We start from the raw sequence: 20735 nt of genomic DNA, 5'->3' as shown, positions 1-20735 counted from the left end.
GTAGCTCCCGTGAAAACTGAAGAAGCAAAGTTCAGACACTAAGCTTGTTTTGGCAGGTCAGCTGCATTTGAGCTAATGGAAAAATTGTGTAAATTGAATTTTTCAACAAAATATTGCCTTCAAGGAAGTCCTGCACAATCCAAGCCCTGGGAAATGGGGCAAAATCAGGCTTCTGTTGGGCTTGAGTGACACCGCCATTCTCGCTAACAAGGACTGTTTGTTTTCACATCTGGAGCCGGGCTTCCGAGCGCACCGTCTTGCCTGAGTGGTTACACAACCTGCATTGTTCTGATGTTACTGCCAAGCAGAAGGCTTATATGGAAAAGTTTGTGGCTAAGAGCGAGATAGAAAGATCATCTTGTTCATAAGTTGGAATCAGGGCTCTGTCGGTTGGGCAGCACCAGGTGGTTACTTTTCCTTCATCATGAAGACAGGCTCCCCATGCAGAGAGGCTTTTTGTCCTATATGATCTGAGAGGTCCAAAGTACTTCCAGGTATACAGCGTCTGGTGTTAATTTTGTATAAGACAGTACTCTATATGTGTTCATAGCACTAGTCTAGGTCTGGACACACCTATAGATGGATAGTCTTTATTTATTTTCTTCTCCACATTTTAGAATAATGTATAAAATGTCAAAACTATGAAGATGTATGGAATTGTGCTGTAACCAAAAAAGTGTTAAATAAAAATTATGTTCTGTTTTAGGCTCCTCAGAGTAGTCCCACTTTTGTCTTGATGTGGCTTTAGAGAGTATCTCTGCATTCTCTCAAGCAGCTTTATGAGGATCCAGCTAAGATGCTTTTCATCATGCTTATTCATTGTGCATCATGCGTGCCACTCATCATGCATGTCACAAGAACCTTAACTAACCTGCCAAATAAATAATAGCTGCTCAGTCTCAGGGTTTAGTTAAGAACTGCTGGTTTACTGTAAGGCGTGTGTTTTTGCCTTTGCTGCGGTCTCATAGCAGTGCACTTAAATCTCAAGGACTAAAAGGTTTGTTTCGCCGTCTGCTGCGCTGTGGCTGGAAAATCTTTCAAATGGATCATTTAATTCGATTGCTTTGAAAGTCAAAACTAGGGGAAATTTGAACTACAGCTCTTTTCAGTGAGACAGATCAATTGGTTCAGCTCACAGTTGTTAGTAGCATTGGCAGCTTTCGCCAAGTGTCTGTCTAGATTCTAATTAACAAAAAATTGCATCATATTATAAAATGCTATTTCAATAAAAGCATAAGTCTCAAGACTTTAATATAAGAAATGTCTGTTTATCAAACAGGGCAGGTCAAACTTATAAGAACTGCTGAGACAAATACATACTTTGTGTTGATTACATAAAAAAAGGCAACACAGTTGAAACTGCAAGAAAAGAACATAATGAATACTGAATGACTGAAAATGATAGTTCCTAATGTCGTTCAGGTGATCTTTAAGGGCTTGGACAATGCAGGAAACATCTGATTAATGATTTGAACATCTCTGACTGATGGGAGGAATAAAGAAAAAAGAGGGAATAAAACGTTCATTTCAAATGAGGAGCACCATTCCTCCTTGGCAGCAAGCTTACCATAGAAACCTGGTCTTAGGCACGTAAGAAAATGGTTTAAAAACATGTATCTGCAAAATAACTCAAGTTTTTTTTTGCTTTTAAAAACATTGTCATATTAGAATAAATGCAAACCAAAAAGAATCTATGAATGTGGTACACAGCAACAAGAATTTCTTGGTTTCAAATGAGTTACTGTGCTAGTGAAAACAGAGCTTTGGTTCCAGATTTCTCCTCAGGCATAGATTTGTTAAATTCCATCACCAGCTCACCTGATTTTGATTAAATGAAGCATTGATTAACCAATCTAGGTACTTGATGATGGCTACAAACAATACTGGACTTCCTCAAGGAGAGGTTTGGAAATGGTTAAATGAACACACTGATAATAGTAGTGCTTTTCTGAGCAACTAAACTTTATTTATTCAAATAAACATATGTACAACACATTTATTTCCCTGATAAACAGCTTTTGTAATTATAATATTCTCAGGTGTTTGAAAACATTTTGCACAGTACTGTATGTGTACATATAAGTTTTAATACTGTAGTGCTGAGAATTCTACATGAAGACGCTGCGACGTCGCATCAGAAAGAAGGAAGCCGTGCATTCTGACACATAGGTGCCAGCAGACAGTGTGAGATCGCTTGCTCTTCAAAATAGCAAGTGATTTCAAGCAACATGACAAAGCTCTGATTAATGAAAGCCTGAAGGCATACGCTAACTCACACTCCCTTAACACTTGCACCCACATACTAATGGTGGATGAATAGTCTTTTCCAATGATGAAGCTGCAGGAGCACACAGCTGCTTAATACATAATGCATGAACTGTAATAGAGGGTTCTGATAGTGGAAGCCAATCCATGATACTATGGGAAAAGAGCATGTCAGGGCAGGAAATGAAGGTAGTGCTGTTTGTTTTCACTGGGCAAGCAATAGCATTGGTTCATAGGAGGAGGATTTACAAGGCCCTGAGCTAAAGGCTTAGGTACCCACTGGATTTATGAGCATACTGTTCCCAGTTATTGGAGCTTGAGTCCATTTTAACGGGTTTCTAGAGTTTGCTTTGGTGCAAATCAGGGCTTTCTGTGCACTGTTTCTTTACAGACACAAACAGGCTATAATCCGATAATTCCTAATGGTATACAGTTCTTGCGTCACAGATTCCATTAAGTTACAGTTCTTACTGAGAGCTAACAACCTTTATTACCACTCATTCTATATTGCGTCAGTTGGGAAGAAGGAGGCCCTCTGGCTAGGCCGGTGTTGTCAGTTCTACATTTTCCAAGCATTTCTTGTCCATCTAAACAGTGTAAAGAGAATTAATTCTAACCCCTAACGTAGAAGATGGGGACTTTGCATGTCCTTGCTCTGCAGCTTTTATAGCTGACCTTTCAACGGCCAGGACTGTTTTATTATGGCTCTAGTATTCTTATGAAGTGTGAACTGTGATTGTCTTGAGCAGTATCACGTTCACAGTCAGTAATGTTAAAGATATAGTTTTGCTTGTGTCATTTCTGATAATGTATGGGAGGCGCAGATGGACCTCGGGCAGGGCTTGTGCCCCTGCTCTATTGCCCTGAGACTGTACAAGTGCCCTCTTGGTCAGTGTACAGAATAATTGTTTTTTTTATATGGCCATCCATCAAGATCCAGTAAAGCAAGGTTCAGCTCAGCCTCGCCCAAGCAATAGAGCTAGTGGATCAACTTGAGCACTCTTGGGTGCCTGCTCTGGTAGTACCAGCCATCCATTGGGATTTCACCTCAGTGAGCTCCAACCCATCATGGGTGCACAAATCACCACATCAGAAATCCTACTGATCAAATAATGTATTTCAGGAATACATCACATCCCGTAATACCTTAAATTTGTTTTTTTCCCCAGATGAAAAGTACGTATTTGTACCTTTTCATAACCTGATGTTTTAAAACAACAACAACAAAAAGCCTGGAGACGCGACGAGGTGTGTGGAGTCAGTACGACTTAGAAAATATAATTTCAATGGATTATGGTACAAATATGTTCCCTGACTATAGGTACTGAGATGTACCCTTAAGGGGACCACCCCAGTGACAGTTTTGTACCTTTTTCCTGAGAGTGTAGTGAACAGTGTGTCCTACAGTCAGAAACTATATAAGCAAGTCTAGTTGAGATTACTTAACAAACATGGTTTAAGGCAAGCTCGAATAGGAACGTGCAAATTGGTGGAGTATAAGCTTACATTTTACTAGTAGTTCCAGGGCAAAAACTAGATGAGCAACTTTGCCCATCCAACAAGGTTTAGGCTAATCAGTACATTTGGGGGATAACAGGAAAATCATGATTTTATTTAATTTTCCTAAAAGCAGCTAGTACATATAAAAAGTGTGATCTGTGGAAATGCCTATGATTTGTCAGGCTGACTGGAAAAGCCTGTGTTTTGTTGTAATGTTCCCTTCCACTACACTCAGTGAGAACAGCTGTGTTTGGCGAGAGCACATTTAATTGTCACAAGGATACTACTAAAACAGAATATAGGAATTAGGGCTGTTTGTGATTAACTAAATTGCATAGGCCAAAATCACAGTTTTACTCAACATACAGCTTAACAGTTTAGCCTCTGGATGAGAACTTTAATGTATGCTGAAATCCCTTCTTGTTCTGTGTTTTTCTGCTCTGTGAAGGAGGTAGTTTTCTCTTCGGGTGGTCCTGATAAGTAGGCAGCATTTGAGCCATCTCTGCAATAGCCACCCTCAGGCCAGGCCTTGGCTCAGGACTGCTAATAGCGGGTGATCTCAGCAGCTTGCTGTAAACAGTTGGTGTGTTTATTTGAAAGATTGAGTCAGTTTAAGACTAATAATACATCCTACGCTTTCCTGAAGCTCTACTTCTGGAAATACTACGAAAACGCACATTTCCAAGAAAAACGGGGGCTCAAACTCAACATCCTAAGCCTAAAGCACTCTTTGTACACAGTGGCCTCATTCTGCATTCCCAAGGTTGGATTTAATGGACTGCTTGACCTCTTCAAATGTTTGCTGTATTGTATAATTAATGCGCGCAATCACTCCACAAACATTTCACGCCAGCCTGTGCCCTCTAATACCCTCTATTGAAAAAGACCAGTCAGTATAGAGAAGGCAAAAGTTCAGAATGTGGGTTATAGACAGAAAACTTCAGTCCCAGAGCAGATGTTCCTCAGCAGGTGAAGACCACAGCGTGACCAACTGCAGACCGCACAGCTAGAGCTGCCCGTCTACAAAAAGAGCAGACCATGCTTTGTTTACAAATGGGCTGACTTAAAATGGAAAAATCAGCGGGGGGTGTATATCTCTGTAGTTTTTGATGATTCAGGGTGTGTTGTTTTTGTTCAGACTGGACGGAGGGAGGAGCTGAAGTATTTTGAAAACAAACAGTTTGTAGTCCGACTGTTTCACATGAGCGTTATTCACAAGATATTCACAGAGCCTTGTTTAGTCATGCTAGGCCTGCCCGATCTGAGCCATCCCATTCACCGAGAGAGGGACAGGATGCACAGAGAGAGAGAGACAGAGACAGACAGACAGAGAGAGAGAGAGAGAGAGAGAAAGAGAGAGAGACAGACAGACGGACAGAGAGAGAGAGGGGGAGAGAGAGAGAGAGATTTTTACATGCATCTGTAATATATGTAAAAAGCTTACATTTATAAATCTGAGAGATCACAGTGAGTGAGGAAGTGAAATTGTGAAATATTACTGTGTCTTGCTAAATATGGATTCATATTGTGCAAAAGGGCATATTTTGTGCTTAGTTTTAATTTTTTTTTATTTTTTTTTATCAGTAATTTGGCTTAAAGGCTGTCAGTGACAGTATTTACACATATAAGCCCATAGTCATTTTGCTACTACACTGTTTAAATGTACCGAGAAATACATAATTAATTACATAGTAATAGAATCAACTACATTTACATCTGAAGTACGTTCTGTATTGACTGGTTCAGTATGTCAAACCATAACACAAACCTAGTTAAAATGAAAAGGATTGTTTTCCTTTCTGTTAAATTCCTGACAATAACTTAATAAAATGTCTCCTCTACTAAGGAACACACAGTATGTGATTCAAAGGTTAAAATCCACACTTTTGACTGAATTTCTCTGCTTATTTCAATGAAATACGGGTCAGAAATAATATAGAAGTTATGACTTGTAGGGGTTAAGGGTTGCTTGTGAGACCATCAGCAACAAAATTGTGAACTCAAAACATTCTTTTTTTTTTTCTTTCTCTTTCTTCTTTCTGTTTTCTCCCCACCACCTTTTCTTTTCCTGCTTCTGCTGGGCAGGTGAGTCAGGGAAATGTGCCTGGCATCGAGAGTGCTTCGCTGGCTATGGACACAGAGGAGGGGGTGGAGGTGGTGTGGAATGAGGTTCAGTTCTCTGACAAGAAGGTGTTCAAGGCCCATGAGGTAACAACGGTCACTCTCTCACTCATCACTCTGAAACACTGAATAGAGAGCTATGTGGGGAACAACAAAAACATGAATTTTTATTTATACTCTGTTTCTTTTTAGTATTTTTTATTATATTTTATTATTATATTTTACTAATTTAGTTGTGCTCAGTTCCACCCACTAGCAGGGGCTCACCAAATCACACGATGGAGGGCTATTCTTCCCACCCAGAGAGAGCAAGACCAATTATGCTCTCCTGAAATCCAAAAATCAAACTCATGATGTCCTGACAAAAGGGCTAACACTTAGACTTGTGTGCCACTTCCAGCATTTTTTCATTTTTACCCTGTTGTCAAAGCCCTCACTGCACTCATTGGTGCATGTATTGTTTGTCTTCTGCGGTCACGTAGGATGATATTAGTCAGTGAGAATGTGTCAGAAAACTGTAGGCAATGACAATAAAAAAAGAGATGACTGATGTTTTTTGTGTGTGTGTGTGTGTGTGTGTGTGTGTTTATGTGTGTAGGACAGAATCAGGGAAATGTTTGAGAACCTGATGCAGGTGGAGCACCCGAACATTGTCAAGTTTCACAAATACTGGCTGGACACAAAGGAGAGCCGAGCCAGGGTATAAAAACAGAAATGTGCAAAAAAAGCACAATTTTATAACAATGCCCTAAAATGAATCAAAGAAATGGGAAAAAAAACTAATTTAAACAAAAGCATTTAACATCACTGTCTTCCTGTCACAGGTTATTTTTATCACTGAGTACATGTCGTCTGGAAGTCTTAAGCAGTTTTTGAAGAAAACCAAGAAAAACCACAAGACAATGAATGTGAAGGTAGGACGTTTTTAGGAATCGTCCTAGTTTCTCTGATTCGAAATGACTTTACATGCAGTACACCACCACCCTGTGGTAAAAGAACAACAGCACTGCTGCATCTACACATCCTGTCTGCACAATCATCCATCCATTTCTCACAATGTCTGTGTGTTTTGGTGTCTGTGTGTGTTTGTGTGTGTCCCTTTCTTTTTGTGTGTGTGTGTGTGTGTGTGTGTGTGTGTGTGTGTGTCTAGGCATGGAAGCGCTGGTGCACACAGATCTTGTCTGCCCTCAGGTAAGACCCCATCTCAGTCATACAGTTTCAGGGTTGTAAGAAAACCTTAATTGAATTTTTTAATTTAAGGTTTTCTCATGACAATAGCAAAATAGTGACATTTTATATTTTCAATGTGTTAAGCTCATTTAAATAAATATAATTGAGCACTAAAATTTGCTGAAAATGCCATATTTGTGTTTTCTGTAGAGGATGTCTTAACTTATTTACACACAGAAAATCAGCAAAACATAATTTGAGGGAGGTATTCAAACTTTTGCATAATACTGCATATGATGTCACACAGTCTGCCCTAGAATTATCTCACAGTTTGCAGCAGCCGTTATTCTTGGAGTAACCATGGTTTCATTTCACCCAATCATGGCTTGGCCTTTTAGCATATACATTAATGCTGCGTTTACATGTTGCCACTGAGAAACAAAATCCTGTGCCTCATAGCAGAGACTGACTTCAACAATGAAATGTCCAGCGTTCATGGCTCATGAAGCAAAAAAGGCAACATGTGATTTATTCCACCACAATGGAATATCCAGTTTTCGTCACCCGTCTACCGTCACAATGTAAACGTAGCATAATTGCTTTGTTTCTGCTGTTCAGCTGAAGACAGTACTGTGACTCTGTCAGTTCTACACATCATATTTTGCTCTTTCTGAACCCCAGTTACCTGCATTCTTGTGATCCGCCCATAATCCATGGAAACCTGACCTGCGACACCATCTTCATCCAGCACAACGGCCTCATCAAGATCGGCTCAGGTGCAGCACAGCTTTCTTCATTGTGTCTTTATTACAGAGTTCAGTATAAGATGTGTGCCGATTCTTGCTTCAAGTGTGTAAAGTTAATTGGTTTTTCCAGCCCTTATGCTATTACAATTTATCTTTCTTTCTGTCTTCCTCCACAGTGTGGCACAGGCTTTTCGTCAATGGTAAGTCTCAGTAGTCAACAGTAGCGATCATCTGCTTTTCTCCTATATGACAATGCAGTCATGATGTATAATACTGCGTTTTCCAACTTGGATTAAAAAAATAGTTCGGGAAAGTCAAATTTACAGTTTTTCCTTTAGCCTTAGTGCAGTTTATCAGCCAAGACATATTTGGTGTCTAAAGCTGGTGCTTTTCTAGAGCTGCAGGGTTCATGTAGCTAATACAGAATGGCTTATATCCAATTGCCATTGTACAAACTGCGTACCTAAATCATCACACCCTTACTTCAGACAAGTTATTTAGAGTTGTTTTAATGTCAAATGGTTCATTATAGAGAAACTTGCTTACTTTGATTTCTTTACAGTGGTGGTCATAGGAACCAGTGGTCTGCAATGGAAAAATAGCATTATTTATTATCCAAAACCTCCAGTGAACCTACACATCTTTGAGCTACATATGCGATGTTGATGATGGTTAAATAGTGGAAAATGTTAAAAATGCATGAACGCTTACTTTGGGGTCTGTTTTGCTTGTTAACACCGTGCCTGTACCTCTCTCTCCTCCATGAATGGATTTTAAAAATAACTTTTAGGTCAAAACCTAATCACGGAACAGTGTATTCATAATCAAAACACTGTATTCATTTGTTTCATGTAATATCTTTTTGTGATGTAGGCATGAAAGTCTTCTGATGCCTGGTTCTGATCACCACCACTGTGAATGATTCTGGCTCGTTCACAGTTTCTCTAGAATGTAGCATTTCACATCAAAACGTTCTAAATGACTTTGTGCAGAAATTTTAGAAAAATCAGTGGAATTCCCCTTTAAGATATTTTGTGTCTGTATCTGAGCGTCTGTCCTTCCACCCGTCCATGAAGCTTATTTTGTCTATATTTATCTAGAACTACAGCTGTTAGGTTTATTGTGAGTGCACTGCTGCTATTTCCTTCTTGGGTTTCATAGTTAAGCAGAAGGAAGAGAAACAATCAGTGTTACTACATCTGTCCCCCAGAGTGCTGCTTTTGAATGTGGCCTAGTGTTCCCAGAGTTTTTTCAGATGTATTTATTGCTGTGGTTCGGACAGACCCCCTACTTACAAATACATACAAATAAACTAAGCAGTACAAACAAGTAGTCCTACGCTCTGTGTTTGTTGTTAAGCTGTTGGTCTATGCTGTTTTCAGTGTTCCCAGAGGCCATTCATGGGAATGTGCACCAGCATCGCGACGAGCTGCGGAATCAGCACTTTTTTGCTCCAGAGTATGGCCGTAAGTGCCTGCCCAATTCTGATTGTCTGTCCATGGGTCAGTGGCAAGTAAGGTTTTCAAAAATGACAATTTTTAAAAATCTTATTAACAAGGACATTATGTGCATTTTTATATCTGCTTATATATTTACATTTCATCTATGAGCATTTTATATCTCAAATATAGTAAGCATTATCAGAGCTTTTAATTGCCTATTTCAGGTATTAAACCTGTTCTGGTCTGGTTGCATCATTTTACATTTACTGGTTATGCCACCTGACTTTTCAGACTAACTTCAAATTATACAGGCATCTACTTAGACACCTGTGGCAACATTTGTTCTTGAACTTGAGTTTAGACTTACATTTTTCAAATTAATAAACGTTGTTATAATAATTACTCTTTTTCATGGTTTTCCTGATACAATATCCTGATAACAGTTTTTTTTTCAGTAAGTTGAATACTTTTTGCAACATGGTTTGCCTTAAGTTGCCTTATTTTGCAACATGGTTTTTATTTTAAAGTGTTCAAACATTATGCTGATCTATTTTATTTAGAATTTTAGTTTACTTAATTAACATATATGGTCGAATGGTTGCACCACCTGACATTTTTAGACTTTTGGAGGCAAAAAGAAACCAAAATTAATTATATATGGATGCACTGAAAATTGTTCCACATAAGAGGTTTTGTTAATTAATTTGGTGTATGTCATGTATTTATTAAATTATTTTTTGGGAAAATAATGAACTTGGAAACAAAAAATGCACGTCATGTCACTGACCCCCATCTGTTTGTTTGTTTTTGTCTCCTGATGCTCATGCTCTCTTTCACAGTTTCTTTAGCTCTGACAAAAAGTGTTTTGTGTTCTATAACTACTGAAAATGCACACAAAATGTACAGCATATAGTAATATAATGTGTCATAAAGACAATAAAATAACGTCATATTGCCCAGCCTTAGTTCCAGCCTTTCACCTCTCCTGTTTTGCCTCTCTCCCCAGTTGCCGAGGATGACTACTCTATCGATATATATTCCTTTGGCATCTGTGCCTTGGAGGTACAACACTGAACACTGACCATCAACTACATGCATAACAAGCACAGTCTCTTTCTGAGACACCTCAAAAAAAAAAAACCCCCCCCCCAAAAAAAAACAAAGGACCAAAAACCCCCACAAAAAAAAAAAAAAAAAAGAAAAAAAAAAAAAAAAAAAAACAAAACCCACAAAAAACCCCACCCAAAAAAAAAAAAAAAAAAAAAAAAAAAAAAAAAAAAAAAAAAAAAAAAAAAAAAAAAAAAACCCCCCAAACCCCACCAAAAAAAAAAAAAAAAAAAAAAAAAAAAAAAACCAAAAACCACCACACCACCCACACCCACACCCCACACACACACCAAAAAAAAAAAAAAAAAAAAAAAAAAAAAAAAAAAAAAAAAAACCACACACCAAAAAAAAAAAAAAAAAAAAAAAAAAAGAAAAAAAAAAAAAAAAAAAACCACCAAAAAAACACAAAAAAAAAAAAAAAAAAAAAAAAAAAAAAAAAAAAAATAAAAAAAAAAAAAAAAAAAAAAAAAAAAAAAAAAAAAAAAAAAACAAAAAAAAAATAGTAAAGATGTATTTTTTTTTTTTTTTATTATAAATAGTGGAGTATGGTTAGGAATGGGAATGAAGTTTAAGGGAATAAATGATGGAGTAGATGGGGAAATATATGGGGTATTTAGTATATTTTTTAAATATTATAGTTGTGTATTTAAGGTTTGTATAGAAGAGTAGGAGTAGTTTATGGGTATGGTGATTAAGAATTATAATATATTGATATTATATTTATATTTGTGGATAAGTGATGAGAAAAAGGTATGAAATAATTAAGTTATTTTATTTAAGTTTAGATTATATTTTGTATTTATGTTTTTATGGGAGATTAGGTATAAGAGGTATAGTATAAGATTGCACAAGGAGGGGAAAATATTCAAGTGAAAAAATTATTCAAGCGGTCACGTAAACAGCATTTCTCATATTAAGGTTGTTATCATAGTTCTAGAAAGCCGATTAAGAGGTGGATTTTAGCTCTATAATCAGCGCATGAGAACTCTTACTCTGATTTCTTTTGTTGTTCTCTGTCAGCGTATGTGTGAAAACAGAGCGCTGCCCTGGAAACAGAGCTTGACACAGCATCCGCAAGATGGCAACAAAACACTTCTGGAGCGATGCTGATATTTGATGCTAGATGATATTTTCCTCTATAGTGACTCATTATTTAAAAGAAAAAAGTGACTATTGCCTGAAGATCTGGAGTTTTCCCATTATCTGATTACCCCAAGTGCCTGTAAACTCATTCTGGTTTTCTGCAGTTATCAGATTATTAAGTGCATGCAAACACACTCACTCTGAGAAGACAACTCAACACTGTGGATTTGAAAGGATGTGTAGCTGTTGAGAAGCCATTACTGAGAAAAGGAAATAGACGATAGACAGAACAATGGACTGACGACCCCAGAGTCCAGACCTCAACATCACTGAATGTGTTTGGGATTATTTAGATTGTGAGAGGCAGAAAATGCAACCAAATTCTAAGACTAAACTTTGACGGTGTGAAACATATTCACACTATCTCTGATTTTTTTCGAAAAACTCAAAGCAAGTCTCCTGAAAAGAATGGAAGTTGTAATAAAGGCAAATGATGGACACACTAAATACTGAAAATTAGATATTATGTTTAGTTGTTGAGGCTTCTGTGTAATTTTCAGGTAATTACAAGTTTACTGCATTTATTTGCTAAAAAATGAAAACCTTGTATTAATGGCTGGTCTCTGACTTTTGCACAGTACTGCACGTCAATAACTGCAAGCAATGTAGATTAGAGTGTAGATCAAGACCTTGAAACCAGTTTCCAGTCCTGGATTTTGCGGTCACTGGTAGGTATGTCACTAGGTGGCCAGTCAGTTGCATCATTAGGTCAGTTGACTACCAGTGATGATAAAGTACAGGACTGGAAACTGGATTCAGGGTCTGGATTTGTGGGCCTCTTGTTTAGGCCTGCAGTTGTTAACCTAACTGTTCATATATATATCTGCTTTGATGCATATATGTTTGATATATACATCTTACAAAGCTTCAGATGAAATGTTACCAAGTGCTCAATAGTAGACAATGAGCTAAACCTTTACTCTTTTGTCCCTGTGGATGTACCCAGGAGTTTACTCAGTTATGTGTGCGCACAGACGCTAAGCTGAGGCCTACAGCTCATGACCTGCTATTTCACAGAGTGCTGTTTGAGGTCCACTCCTTAAAACTGCTTGCTGCCCACTGCTTCATCAGTAACCAGTGTAAGTAGATGCCCATAGTTGGAACTGTTAATACATGGACATGGTTATTTTTCTTTGAGCTTCCAGTTTCAAGCTACTGTCAAGACCTTCTTATCTAGGTTTTACACTTCATATTCTATAGTTGCTGATGCAAGATCAAGCCCACGTTATCAGTAACGTAGCTAACTAGTCAGCAATTTAGTTGTCATTGACCTACAATAGACATCCCGTCTTGTCTACACAGGAGATCATCTGTACTGTTGTTTTTGAATAAAAATAATTAATATTTTGACCTGGCCCGCCCAAGCAACAATCGCTGAAGAAAGATGGGACACCAGAATGCAGGATGGACCTGCAAACTGACACTATTCATCAGTTAAGCACTGTTTAACTCAGGGGTGCTCTTTTCTGGTTCTGGAGTTCTACCAACCTGGAGAGTACAGATACAACACACCTGGCTCTAATTGTCAGATGCTCCTGAAGGCCTTCCAGCTCCTAATCAGAGTAGCCTTCAGCAACATGAGTTTAATGCAAAAGAACTAACTGGTTATAATTCCCCAATGAAACAGATCTCCTTCCAGAGAACTGTGTGGAGGAGAAGACCAAGTCTATTGATCCAAACGGTGTCATGGCAGAGATCAATCACAGTGATCGACCAGGAATCCAGCTAAAGTAAGTTCTTAATGTGTTTATGACATCTTTCTCTCCATCATATGTGACATCTCTCTCCTCACTGCCTTCTCTCTTTGGTCTTAAGGTACTCGCATGTCTCTCCACTGGAGTTGGACAAGTTCCTGGAGGATGTTAAGTAAGTGTGACGGTGACAGGAGCTGACCAAGAACTCAATATTTCGTATTTGTTTTTACACCATATTTATATTTCTGTGAGTATATTAAAAGAAGTAGGAACCCATTAGCCATTCTGTTTGTCCAGGAATGGAATCTATCCCCTGATGAACTTCGCCTCGCAGAGGCCGCATCCTATTCCACGTGCACTATCCCTGTCCCAGGAGCACATGGAGACGGTGAAGACTCCAACCCCAGAGCCACAGGAGACTGAGACCAGGAAAGTAAGTAGAATAGAGAAACGGATGAGACTATAAGCAGCTTTGGTTGAGTGTACACTGTCTGTCGGGAATCATATTGGTATAGCACTGATGTTTAGATTTAACCAGTATTCCAACCTAGTCTAACTTATTTATTGTTTGCAATTTATTTATTGTATTTTATAACACCAGAATGTTTAGGCGAGGCGTCGCAACTATAGTAACACACAATTCATTTTACAGTATTTAGTAATCTTCATTAAATAAACATGATATTTCTCTGTAGTGCTAATCCAGGTATATGTAATCACAATACCTGCATTTTACAAATGCATATGTGTGAGTGTCTACATCTGCAGATATGTTCATTGACGTCAGCCCAAAGTTCCTATATCAGTACATCCGTACTTGTTGGATGAAATAATTAATTTTTTGACCTGGTCAATGCAAGCAATGGTCATTGCAGCAAGATAGGGACACCTAAATTTATAGTTGCTTAAGCAAAGTTGTATTCTTAAAAAGAAGTGTGCTGGGAAGGATGCTTTGGACTAATTAACCACTTTTGGCTCCCTAAAGAATAGTTCAATGGATGGTTCTTTAAAAACATATTTGTAAATGAGATGTATGAGTGTGAAGAAGTTAAAAGAAGCTCCAAATAACGTAAAAGGTCTGTCCCCTTTAAATTGTTTCCTATAGCTGAACATCAGAACCAAAAAAATCTTTCTTAAAAATAATTTATCAAAAATATTATATAAAAATATTAAAGCCTTTAAACTTTGGTGTTGGTGAAGAGTACCTTGGACGGCAAAGCAAGGTAAAGCAAACGAATGGATCCTCAAACAAATCAAGCCTCACCTCTCACTTGAAGCCCAGTGAACGAAACTGAAGCTCTCCTTTTCTGGACAAGTTCTAAGAATAACTAATTGGAAAGGACCATTATACTCGGACAGGTTAAAGTTAAAAGAAGAAGAGGATGAACAGCAACAAAATGGGTGGATGCAGTCCAAGGAATCATGAATCAGCCATGCAGAGGCTTGAAGACGACAGGATATTCTGGATCATTTGTTGCCAACCGTGGTCCTGGAAAGTTACCGTCCTGCAGAGCTCCAGCTAATCAACCTCTGAAAAAACAACATCCCTATGGTCAGAAACTACTTGACGGCACTTAATAGTAATAATGATAATAACACTTTGACAATGAAAGACGAAAAAGTACCTGCGAAGTTTTTGTTAACACAAAACAACTGTTTCTAATGCATATTTTGTCACAATCAGCTTCATGTTTAGCAAAGGGTCTTAGTGTGACAAGAAGATTTTGTCAGTTATTTCTTGAGTTTGCGACATGAACAATATGCTGTACACACTGTGTTCTTACTTGTTCACACAGGTTGTCCAGATGCACTGCAATCTGGAGGCTAATGAGGAGGGAACCAGGAGTCATGTGAGTTTAAATCACTTTCATCATTGCTTTAATCCAAATCCCTTAAAACACTACTGGAATGGATCGACTCAGTATACTATACCAAATAAATACTAACATATGTTTTTGTTTACAAGCCAAAAATGGTTTGTTTTTAATTACTTTTCCGTCTCTTTAGCTGTCTCTTTTTTTGAAGATGGATGACAAACTTCATCGCCAGCTTAGCTGTGATGTTCTGCCAAGTAAGTCAACCTATGGGGAATTATATTGAACTTACTCAGGATGTGTCAAAAACATTCTTGCACAATACTGATAAAATTAAAGCTGTTTTTAAGGATTAGTGTAGATGAGATGTTGGCAGTAAAATTGTATTCAGTGTACATTTTCTGCTTTTATGCTCCACAAGTAGCTGACACAACAGAAGTGGTTTTATTTTGCAATATTTACAGATAAGCTTCAGCATATCATGCAAACTGAGCAAAGCACTGGTGAGATGCAGTGTGTAAAAAACATAGTGTCAATTAATATTTTAGCCCAAAAAGAAGACATTTTGGGGCAGAACCAAAACATATGATCCAGAGTTCTGTCAAATGCCTTACATCGGTCGAATAGTTTGGAATAATAGATCTTATCTAATTCATCTTTGGAGTAATGTATAATCTATTAATGATTTTGAATTAATTGTAGTCTGGCATTAATAGCATCTTCCTTAAGCCTTCCTCCCACACCTCATCACTCCACCCATTTTCTGAGCAGTCCTCCCACGTTTCTGGCTGACCTCTCTCAAATGCATTTGTATGAGCCATAGAAACTGTCACAAAAGGCTTGGTACGTTCTGTGAAATCAAACCTGTTTGAAGTTGTTGTGTCATGCTTCTATTTGAAAATGGGGAAAAAAAATTGTGGGTTTTTTTTTTTTTCTTTTTCAGCCGACCGTCCCAGAGACCTGGCCAGTGAGCTGGTGCACCATGCGTTTATTAGCGAGGTGGGTGAGAAGTTCTTCCACAAAAGTAAATTCGGCTGAGATGTGCATGTTGCAGATGCATCATCTATTGAGACAACAGACAAATGCAATTAAGTTGTGTAGCACACTTTTATCAGTTTTCTCAAGGTGCTTTTGATTACTAAGCAGTGAATGATCACCAGGAAAAAAAAATTAATGAAATACATAGGTATAAGAAGATAGGTGTTAATAAGACGGCAATAAAATGCATTAAACAGGTTAAACACAGGGCATTTCCAATATCAAGGAAAATAGGTGGTGATTTCATTCATAATTAAAGAGGAGGAATTAAGGAAGTAAGAGGAATTCTGAAATGTTCTGCATAATTCAGTTGTTCTTCAGAGTGGTTTAATGTGAAATGGTTCATTGTGGAGATGCATAACAACTCAGAATACACAGTGGTGGTCACAGGAACTGGGCAGTCGCATGTCTACAACCCTGATATATTTATAACCCGAAATGACCTGAGAACCTTCTTTTGGGACTGTTGCCTTACAACACTCTGCATGTATTTCTCTTCTATGAATGTAGTAAATAATAATGTTTTGTCCAAAAGCTGCTCTCTAAACTATCGTAAAACAATGTCTCAGTCATCAAGCAATGTATTCTTTACAATCTCATGTAAAAAAAAAACTTTCTGTGATGTAGCTTTAAAGGCATTAAACTCATCAGATGTCTGGTTAACATCACCACCACTTTGAACAATTCTGACTCTATGTTTCTCAAAAGAGTGAGAGGAGTATTTCACATCAAACCACTATGAATAACTGTTTACATTTTAACTATTTACTTATGCAGACATTTTAAAGAATTGGTGGAATTTGCTGTAAAGTCTACAGAAGTATGATATATTTGTAAAAGCAAAACACCTTTTCTTGTCCTTTATTCTGTCACATTGTATATGTGATTGCACTGAGAAGTTAATGATGGATTGATGGTCTACAGGAAGACTGTGAGAAGCTGACATGCTTTTTGGAAGATGCCCTGGGGAAGCACTGGGGTGGAGCTTCTGCTTCTTCTGCTGCCATGGTGATGATGCATTGAGCCCCATCGGAATGCTATTGTGGAGCAGATGAATTGGCCTGAGCTGGTCTAACTGAGGAAGAGTGCGAAACACGGAGAGAAAAGAAGGAGCTGAAGAGGGACAGAAAGAGCAACTTATTGGCAGAGGGGTGAAAATGTCTTGGCAAATGTGGCAAAGTTGGAAATATCCATCCAAACACCATGGTACCAAGGCTCCAAAGAGCTTATGTTGTATGTCGTTTTTGTGGGAGATCTGGCCAGTACCATCATCCCACAAAACAGCAGACACGTGATTCAGTTAGAGGTGGAGATCCCTCCATTTATTCTTCATGTTTGATGGATTTTTGTGGACATTCTCAGTGCCGTCCTACCTTTTGGCAATATCCATCCTCCATCCAAGAAGCTTCTGTGCCACATAAAGAGTCTTATAGGAGCAAAAACCTTGGAAAAACTGAAAAAGGAGGGTAGTGGTCCAAAATAGTTGCTTCTCATGGGACTGCCAGCCCATGTGTTGTCTTAAATTGTCTATGTATTTTAAGCAGACCTGCAGTAAATGTATATTTATTGTTTTTAACTATTAAACATTACTAAAGTGTAACTCTTTAATGGCTCCCAATGAGAGAAATCTTTCCAAATGTTTAACATTTCTACGTAAAATGAATGAAAATTATAGAATTAGCAATCTCATTATGTTCAAAATTGACAATGAGCTGAAGAATGTACAGTACTGTAGCAGAGTACCCTTGGCGCTTGTTATACCTACATTACTACTCCCCATGTGAAACCTTAAACCGAAAACACTTGCCATCTGTTCTGACTGGTTCTTACAAAGCACCAAGTGCCTACGTGAGAAATGAATGTGTCAAACGTACTCAGTATGGTATCCTCCTGTATATCGCCATTATTCAAGATGCTTGAGTCATACAAACTTGTGGTTCATTTTGCATACATTTGTAAACAGTGGCAATAATGGTAATACCTTAGATTTGTCGGGTCTAAGGAGTGTGATTATTATATGTGTGAATGTACCTCTGTGAGAGAGAGAGTGGTGTTTTGCAGTAAAGTGTAATAGCATTAGGAGCACCAGCCTCTTTTAGGTAACCAATGAAGCTGTACAGCAAATGAACGCTTCAAATGCAGTCAAAGCATTTTGAGCAAGTAGCGGCTACCGCACACTACCAAACATGATCAAAATTGCACCTTTTGAAGACACACTTTGTCTTCCAGCCCATGGTGCACCAAACTTATCTGCACTTTATAATCGCAAATGCACCCTCTCAACTGATTGACAGAAATGACACAAGATGTGAATCAACTAAACACTGATACTAAAACAGTGTGTTTACATTTGTGGTATGTATCAGCAGAACATGGTAGTGTTGCATTTTAATTTGGGTTTGATTAGCATTCACACTAATTTATGCAACACTTGGTTTTGCTCCCATTTTGCAGCATTTTGATTAAAAAAATCCAGGATCTTTTTCCTAGAAATGTGTCGCACTGCTACAGACAAGTGTTGGTCACATCAAATACAAAAGCGGGGATTCTGTTTCTTGACCCACACTGTTTTGAAGGATTTCAATAAAATCTTTTGTGATATGAAAACAGCACTCTTTCTTGATATAAAAACCATTAACCTTCAGCTCTAATGCTAAGCAAACCCAAACTAAAATGCAGCAATGTATTATTTTCTGCTTTGGCCTGGCCAATGGAAACCAAATTACGAATGTAAATGCACCCTGAGACATTGGATGATTAGGTCCTTTATGTAAGGGTCTAATTGGAACCCCTCCATCTAGTTAAAAAGGGCTGTTCTTTGAGCTTTTACATCATTCAGCAGTATTTGAAGTCTTTTATGTTCCATCCAGGGGTGTTTACATGCACATAACATATAGAAACTGAACTGTGTCAATGCCAAAAGAGCTTCTCTCTTTATCCTCAAAGACACTCGATGCAATGATGGCAGCTGGGGTTGGGGTAGCTACATGGAAGAGAAGATGCTACATTGCCTCTAGAAAAAACCCTGCCCTGACCCTTGGTTTGGTACTTTTATCTTGTGTTTGTAAATCAGTATTCATTCTGTAATTAATCTGTCATGCCGTTCATGCCGACACTACCCCAGTTTAAAGGCCCAATTGGGAATTCAACTGGCAGACCAGTTTTAGTACTCCAACAGTTCAAAAGTACATATGCTCTTGGTTTGAAACAAGGGTGTTAAACTGTGGCTGGTCATAGCTATGCTTCAGCAAATCCGGATTGGGGCTTTTAAGATGTTTCAATACTAATGCTGTAATTATCAGTGGCTTTGGCTCTTGAACACTTCCAGTATCTCAATAAAACTGTGCTTGCATGTGAGAACCTGAATGTTATTGCTCTGTTTTTTGATGAGGAGGCATGTTGGAAATGCTATATGTGATCAAATCTCCAATCATTTTCCTGAAGAAGAAATTATGACCAGTGGGCGTTCTTGCCAGTGATGTAACGGCTTGTTCTGTGGCGTCTTCATGTCTTAGACATTGTGCACAGCATAGTTATAGATGCAGGAAAAAATTTTGTTCTTCCAAATGCTTGCACACTTATGGTTGGCATCCTTCCTTGACTCAGTTAGTTAAACTGCACGTCTTGTTTGACTTTGCATTGAAATGTTGTACATGAAGTAACATAAATTAACATATTTGACAATTTCAGAATCATGAAAAAACCTGTGAAGCTTTCACTGTATCATTGTATGTAAGTGATTGTAGGGTAAGACATGCCATTGTGGGAACGTTTAGCATTAATGAAACACTGGACAGAAGAAGGATTTCCTTTTTTGCTTTTTAATCAAGAACCCCTTAACAGTTAGCTCCAGAATCTACAGAAACATATTTGCCTCTGCCTTAGGTTTGTCTCCTGGTGCAAACAAGTATACCAAGTCTACAATTTCCTCGCTTTTTTGGGACCAAGGAGTTTCATGTAGTATATATTAACACTGCTAAAAGTGTCAAATTATGGAAAATATCATTTACGAATTCGTTGTTTTTCGTGATGTCACGAAAGCCAGCACAATTACATATACCCGCCTATTTAGATAACGGCAGTTTAGCTCCGCCCATTTACACAGTGCTTTTTGAACCAGGCACAACAGAGGCAGCCAATCAAAACAGGTGTCATTTCTTTACATCATTCCTAAAGGCACAATAATATAGACAGCCTACTTCATTTTAAGGGATTGAATTATGACAGTTTTCAGTACATGGAACCACACAAATGTAAGTGGACCCTATGAGAGAAACACAACATGCATGAAAAATGTATAATAACACATTAATTCCCAAATAGCACATAAAATACATCTCAGCTAATTCAAACATGGAGGAGGAACTGCGTCCAGAAATGTCCCCTTATTAATCTAGCGCTCAGATTCGCTGATTTTAAGAGACTCAAACCTACAACGTTCTCATTCATGTTGAAGAGCTTTCGCTTCCACCACCCCCCACCCCCCACCCCCCACGTCACAGCATATCGAGTGGAGCTTTTGTGTTCTTTCGTTTTTCTGTATGAACACAAGTGAAATACACGTTTAGGCATTGTGAATTAACCATGAAGATACAGATTTCTGAAATCAAACGTTAATAATAACTTAGAATGACTGCACGCTCGCTCATTTTCAAATGGAAAAGTCTGGAAACATGATGCAGCAGCAGGTCGTTT

The 20735-nt window shown here is 38.1% G+C and overlaps 1 protein-coding gene across 1 annotated transcript in view; it reads left to right on the top strand.

Moving 5' to 3' along the window:
- nrbp2a (nuclear receptor binding protein 2a) overlaps window positions 1–19406 on the top strand; it is a 39989-nt gene extending 20583 nt beyond the window's left edge. Inside the window, exons 2-18 of the mRNA XM_036595959.1 lie at window positions 5851–5973; window positions 6485–6586; window positions 6711–6800; window positions 7037–7077; window positions 7738–7832; window positions 7979–8002; window positions 9185–9268; window positions 10251–10306; window positions 11372–11432; window positions 12403–12573; window positions 13122–13224; window positions 13310–13360; window positions 13486–13621; window positions 14985–15038; window positions 15196–15259; window positions 15946–16001; window positions 16965–19406. Of these exons, the coding sequence (XP_036451852.1) occupies window positions 5851–5973; window positions 6485–6586; window positions 6711–6800; window positions 7037–7077; window positions 7738–7832; window positions 7979–8002; window positions 9185–9268; window positions 10251–10306; window positions 11372–11432; window positions 12403–12573; window positions 13122–13224; window positions 13310–13360; window positions 13486–13621; window positions 14985–15038; window positions 15196–15259; window positions 15946–16001; window positions 16965–17063 (1410 nt within the window). The 3' untranslated portion in view covers window positions 17064–19406. The remainder of the gene's footprint in view (window positions 1–5850; window positions 5974–6484; window positions 6587–6710; window positions 6801–7036; window positions 7078–7737; window positions 7833–7978; window positions 8003–9184; window positions 9269–10250; window positions 10307–11371; window positions 11433–12402; window positions 12574–13121; window positions 13225–13309; window positions 13361–13485; window positions 13622–14984; window positions 15039–15195; window positions 15260–15945; window positions 16002–16964) is intronic.
- The last annotated feature ends 1329 nt before the right edge of the window (window positions 19407–20735 follow it).

The sequence above is a fragment of the Colossoma macropomum genome, unplaced genomic scaffold (genome assembly GCF_904425465.1).
Source record: "Colossoma macropomum unplaced genomic scaffold, Colossoma_macropomum, whole genome shotgun sequence".
NCBI classification, from domain to species: Eukaryota; Metazoa; Chordata; class Actinopteri; order Characiformes; family Serrasalmidae; genus Colossoma; species Colossoma macropomum.
This window is presented reverse-complemented; position numbering and strand designations above follow the sequence as displayed.